This window comes from Stenella coeruleoalba, assembly GCF_951394435.1.
Source record: "Stenella coeruleoalba genome assembly, chromosome: 5".
Classification (NCBI taxonomy): Eukaryota; Metazoa; Chordata; class Mammalia; order Artiodactyla; family Delphinidae; genus Stenella; species Stenella coeruleoalba.
The window spans coordinates 48,484,987-48,491,478 of NC_137150.1; the positions used below are offsets into that span (position 1 = coordinate 48,484,987).

General features: G+C 43.9%; 1 protein-coding gene across 1 annotated transcript; it reads right to left on the bottom strand.

Moving 5' to 3' along the window:
* Nucleotides 1–1,606: 1,606 nt before the first annotated feature.
* Nucleotides 1,607–3,305, bottom strand: ACTRT3 (actin related protein T3; the record flags this gene model as incomplete). Its single annotated transcript, XM_079922434.1, has 2 exons — nt 1,607–2,525; nt 3,106–3,305. The coding sequence occupies 2 exons, from the start codon at nt 3,303–3,305 to the stop codon at nt 1,607–1,609; spliced, it is 1,119 nt and encodes a 372-aa protein (XP_079778560.1).
* Between the last annotated feature and the right edge of the window lie 3,187 nt (nt 3,306–6,492).

Below are 6,492 nucleotides of genomic sequence, written 5' to 3' on the forward strand. Positions count from 1 at the left end.
TGGCAGGGCCTGGACCTGAACCCACATATACTGCCCCTAAATTCAGAAGGACGGGCACTCTATTAGGTTTAAATTTCAGCTTCAAGCCCAGTCCCCAAAAGCCTTCCCTGAGCCTTCAAGTTGTTTTCCCTCCTGTAAGTCCCCTTTTTTTTTTTTTTTTTTTTGCACGGGCTTACTCACTGTTGTGGTCTCTCCCATTGCGGAGCACGGGCTCCGCGGCCATGGCTCACAGGCCCAGCCGCTCCGCTCCGCGGCATGTGGGATCCTCCTGGACCGGGTCAACGAACCCGTGTCCCCTGCATCGGCAGGCGGACTCTCAACCACTGCGCCACCAGGGAAGTCCTGTAAGTCCCATTTTATATTTCTCTTAGAACACTAAATCACTTTCCACCTTATATTATTGCAATTAAAGTATGAATTTCACCTCTCACACTGGACTGCTGTCTTCTTAAGGACACAATCTGACTCCTGATTTAGCACTTACTGCACTTAGCACAGTGCTTTCCATAGAGCAGATACTACATACTTTGAGTTATGTCAACATTGCCATCATTCTCTCAGCTACCTTCGTCATTTCAGACCCTTCTTTCCCCTTCATAACTAATTAGGCACCAAGACTTGTCAGTTTTTCATAATTTCTTCTTTTTAATTCCTATTGCTTATAATCTTGAGTATAAGACTTGACTACTTTATATCTACACTAACAACTTTCTAATTGATCACTGAATCTCCAGGGCCTTTCGCAGTCCAATTTAGCCTCCAAACTACTACCACATTCATCTTAATTTCCTTATGTCTCCTCTTTTCAAATCTTTAAAGGCTCCTTTTTGCCTATAGGACATTTAAAACAAAGCCTTCCAGTCTCTGGCCTTAATTTACCTTCCTAGTCATTGCTCTTAGTCTGCTCGATATGAGCTCTTCATTTTTAACAAAACCAGTGTATTAAACATGCCTTGAGTATGCTTTGTTCATCCTATCTAGCTTCTTGCTCATTTCCACTATGCTCTTCTGAATATCTGCCCTCTTTTATTATGCTCCCACACCCATCCTAATACCACCCTATTCATGATGGCATACCTCTGCTATGAAATCTTCCCTTATAGCAAACTTCCTTCCATAAACTTCAACAACCTTCAATCTGTATCACTCATTTGGCACATATCTTGTTGTACCACAAATTGCTCTCTCCCTCCAAAGGAAGTGTAAGATCTCCAAGGTAAAGAATAACATCTTCTCAGGACTTCTCTGGTGGTGCAGTTGTTAAGACTCCATGCTCCCATGTTAGGTGGCCCGGCTTCCATCCCTGGTCAGGGAGCTAGATCCCAGATGCATGCTGCAACTAAGGAGCCCACCTGCTACAACTAAGACCCGGCACAGCCAAAGAAATAAAACTAAAAGAGTAATGTCTCCTCTAGCATTTAATTTGGTTCTACTCAATAAATATGTTATTTGACTGCTTCATCATTATTTTCCCCCATTATAGAAATGCAACAGAGACATGGACCTTCCAATAACTGAAATATTTTGTTCTCCCAGAAACATATAATATCCAAAGTTTTCTGTCACATGTACTCAAAACATTTTCTTCTAACCATTTTATCTGTATTCAGAAGCATCTTTGGTGTACTATGTTGGGTCCGACTTCTTTAAATTCTGCAGCGGTGATCCACATGTGCTGGAAGGCAGAGAGGGATGCAAGAATAGAGCCTCCCACCCACACTGATATTTTCCTTTCTGGGGGAGCAATAACCTGCACAGGGGTGTTGGCAGGCACCACCTTTGCTATATCTTTAACTAGCCGCTTATCTAAACCAGGGAAAGAGGTTGATCCCCCAGCAAGGATAATATTGGAGAAAAAGGAATTCCTCAGATCTGTATCACATTTCATTATGCTGCTGAAGCACATCTTATCAATGCCAGGGGTCTCAAGATGCAGGAGACTTGGAGAGAAGAGGGCCTCTGGACAATGAAAGAGCTGGTCATGGAGTTTGATTGTCTTCCCATCAGGTAGTTGGTAAACCTTCTCTATACAATCAGCTTTCTTGGCCTTTTCCTCTTCAAAGTTCATTGCCACATAACAATAGGTTTCCTTAATGTCTGTGACAATCTTTCTGTCTGAAGCACTAAGCAGCATGATGCCGTGCTCCTTCAACAGCATCATGAGGTAGTTGGTAAGGTCAAGACCTGCCAGATCTAGCTGCTGGACACTATGAGGCAGACAGTAACCCTCAAAGATGGGTACACACTGGGTAACCCCAGCACCTGAATTCAGCACAAAGCCAGTTGTGAGGCCAGTAGCAAAGAGAGCTAGCACCCCCTGGATGGACATATAGAAGGCAGGAACCTCCAGATGCTCAAAAAACACTTCAGTGACCCGTTGCCGGTTGGCCAGTGAGTTCAGTGCTGACTCTGTAATCAAGACTGGGCCATCACAGGGCTTTAGCTTCAGGTTATCGTCGTAGATATGCTTCCACATGATCTCCATGTCCCCCCAGCAAGTAATGAGACCACGCTCCACTGGGTAGCTGTAGGAAAAGCAATAAGATAAATGGCAGCTTTAAATTTTTCCAGTGTCTACTCTCTTCAAACATGGGTTAATCCCCATATTTATTACCAGTAGCACTTTATGGGCAGTGCCCGCCAGAGCCTCTCAGAGATGGTAACTGCCAGCAAAAGATAGCCCAGCTACCTTCCTCTGCAATTTTTGTTGCTTTCCATCTTCCCTGCCTCTTTGGAATACCCCTTTTGACTTTAAATATATATATAGGGAAATCTTCACAGTTTTAATATCAGTTAGTTGAAAACAAATAGCCCGGAAGACAAAGGTACCTTGAATTAACATTCCTAAATGAACTTGTATTTTATGAACGATAACTGTGTTTGTACGTTTGAATACATTTGAATAGATACAGCGAGCAAGCAATGTTCACTCTTTAGGTATGTGGTACCCTCAGAGATTTGCGGCTCGAGCGTTTGCAATAATGATAGCTGGCAGAGACTTTCCTGTTCCTCACTTCTTATCCTTTCTCTCAGTGTTGGGCCTCTCCTCTGGGATCCCCCTACTTTGCCTCCACGCGGGTCCTGCCCGCCGGGAGAAGGCGGTACCTGATGGAAAGTGCGCTTCTCCGCTGCTGAGCTTGGTCTCCCACGCACACTTCCTGCGCGCCCTCTGCCCCCCGGGTCTGGCCTTTGGCGCGGCCTATAAAGTTCGGGTAGACAAACTGGGGCTCCCGGGACCCAGCCAGGCCCGCCTTGATCACTCCTGAGCCGTTGTCGATCACCACCGGTAGCTGGTAGTAGCTCATGACGCCGCCGCCTCCTGTCGCCCGGCCGCTCGGGCTGCCCTGGCTGCGGGCTAGGCGGGGAGCGCGGAAAGTGATGTGCCGGTCAGACGACCTGGAACGCCGCGTCATAGAGACCCCGGCACGGCCCCGCGGGGCCTGAGCCGGGCTGGAGGGAGCCGGGGGCTGGCGGGGAGGCGGGGGGGAGTCCCAGGCCGGGGACTCGATGGATGCAAGGTGCACTCTAAAGTGCCACCCACGATTGCGTCTCACCCGGGTTGGGCCACTCCTCACCCCCTTGGAATCCGGGAATACCAATATCAGGAAAACCTGACTTTCTTCCCAGAAAGCTAGATACAAATCTAACCCTTCACAAGAGGCTTTCTCTAATACCTCGATGAGCCATAAAAACAGTTTTCTTTCTCAACGTCATTACATTCTGGTTCGTAGATATCTGTCCAAGGGCCTGCGGGAAGCTCTGAAATGCGCCCTCGAAACTGGAAAAAGGTGGAGAGATTTGACAGGGTAAAGTGTCGTAGCGGGGGAGGTACGGTTCATGCTTCTGAACTTCTAAAAAGAGAATTTCGTCAACTTGTAAAAAGAGAAAGGGAAAAAGTGCTAGGACTTAAAGTGGGTTTTAAATACTTTTATTATTATTTCTATATATTCTGGGCAGTACTTTGTTGTGTTTCTTTCCCCGTGTTTTCTAAGCAAAATGTACTCAAAACCAAAAAAGTATAATCTCACTTTTAAATTTTTTAAGAAATCCCATCAGGTTACCCACCCCACGCCCCCGCCCTCGGTGTAATATGGAAGCTCATTCTCATTCCCTAAAAATTCTTGATTTTTAGGCATAAGGATGTGTCTGTCTCTTTGCAGGAAAAACGATATTCCTTAGGTCATATGAAGCTCAGGCTTAGAAAAATTTATTCATGTTGCGTGCCAAAAAGGTGCATCTCGATGTCTGATTTTCTTTTTTAACCTCTTCAATTTTGCACACCCTGTAGAAGATTTTAAAACAAGTGCCGTCTAAAACAAGTACAGAGCAGAGGAAATTCAAAAGTCCCTCCACCAGAGGCTGAAAGGATCGCTTTCTCGCTAGCTAAGTAACAGCTAGGGAGTTTGGTGCTGCGCGGAGCTGCGCCCCGCTGCGGGAGCCGGGACTCCGGGATTCGCGTGCGGCCAGCCCTTCCTAGCCCGCCAAAGCCCTGAAACTCATCCGGTACTCTCAACAGAGTAACGCAAAATATAACACTTCTTTTCCGTAGAAGAAAGTAAACCGCAAAAAAGTGCAACCAACGGGTGCCCGATTTCTAACTAGGGGCTTTGCAAAAAGTGTATGCAAATTCCAACTTTTGAAATGGTAATACTGTTCAACTGGACATACGGTTATTTTTCCTTTTTTTTGGTTTCATTGTTCTTTCTATTAAAAGTTACGCTAACCCTACCTTTAAGCGCTCGTGAATTGCACGTTACAACAGCGATATCAAGGACTTTCTCAGCCATTGCTGACAGGCGGGTTTCCGTAGTGTAGTGGTTATCACGTTCGCCTAACACGCGAAAGGTCCCCGGTTCGAAACCGGGCGGAAACAGTGTTCTTATTTTTCCCCTGTTTACGTCCACTTACTTAACAGAGTCTTAGGATGCTCCTTATGTTTGCCCACTTACTTAACAGGGTCTTGTGATGATCCTTACGTTTGCTTTTTATTTTATTTTTCTTTACTCCTTTTCCCCCTGTTTACGTCCACTTAAACAGGGTCTTGTGGTATTCCTTATGTTTGCTTTTTATTTTTTTTAACATCTTTATTGGACTATAAGTGCTTTACAATGTTGTGTTAGCTTCTGCTGTATAATAAAGTGAATCAACTATATGCATACGTACATCCCCACATCCCCTCCCTCTTGCGTCTCCCTCCCACCCTCCCTATCCCACCCCTCTAGGTGGTCACAAAGCACTGAGCTGATCTCCCTGTGCTATGCAGCTGCTTCCCACTTGCTATCTACTTTACTTTTGGGAGTGTGTATATGTCATATGTATATGTCTCTCAATTCGTCCCAGCTTACCCTTCCCCCATCCCGTGTCCTCAAGTCCATTCTCTATGTCTGCGTGTTTATTTCTGTGCTGCCCCTAGGTTCATCAGACCTTTTTTTTTTTTTTAGATTCCATATGTGTTAGCATACGGTATTTGTTTTTCTTTCTGACTTACTTCACTCTGTATGACAGACTCTAGGTCCATCCACCTCACTGCAAACAACTCAATTTTGTTTCTTTTTATGGCCGAATAATATTCCATTGTATATATGTGCCACATCTTCTTTATCCATTCATCTGTCAATGAACACCTAGGTTGCTTCCATGTCCTGGCTATTGTAAGTAGTGCTGCAATGAACATTGTGGTACATGACTCTTTTTGAATTACGGTTTTCTCAGGGTATATGCCCAGTAGTGGGATTGCTCGGTCATATGGTAGTTCTATTTTTAGTTTTTTAAGGAACCTCCATATTGTTCTCTATAGTGGCTGTATCAATTTACATTCCCACCAACAGTGAAAGAGGGTTCCCTTTTGTCCATACCCTCTACAGCATTTGTAGATTTTTTGATGATGGCCATTCTCACTTGTGTGAGGTGATACCTAATTGTAGTTTTGATTTGCATTTCTCTAATGATTAGTGATGTTGATGAGCATCCTTTCATGTGTTTGTTGGCAATCTGTATATCTTTGGAGAAATGTCTGTTTAGGTCTTCTGCCCATTTTTGGATTGGGTTATGTTGGCTTTTTAAAAAACATAATCCTGATAGTAATTTGCACTACCTTGGGAATTTGAACTTTCAACTTGGATGTTATTTTGCTTGTTCACCAAATGTTTTTTTATTAACGGCTTGCACATGGAAGAAGTGTTTCAGACTTTAAAAAAGTTTTTAAAACTCACAACCTGATACTGAAAAAATAATATAATGTACATCCTAATAAGAGTAATCAAACACCGCGTAAAAAATAAGCTCTGTTGCCCCCAGCACTCTTTGTATTACAAGTCATTTGGTTTTCCATTAGTTTTCCCCCTGAGATTGCTGATTTCTCTAAACGCCAGAGACCATGTTTTATGCTTTTTCCATATTCTTAGTATCTGACACCTAGTAGAGACAAATATTTCTGAATTAATAAATTACTGAAAAGGATTCTGACAAAAATAAAGTGGAATCAGAAAAAAA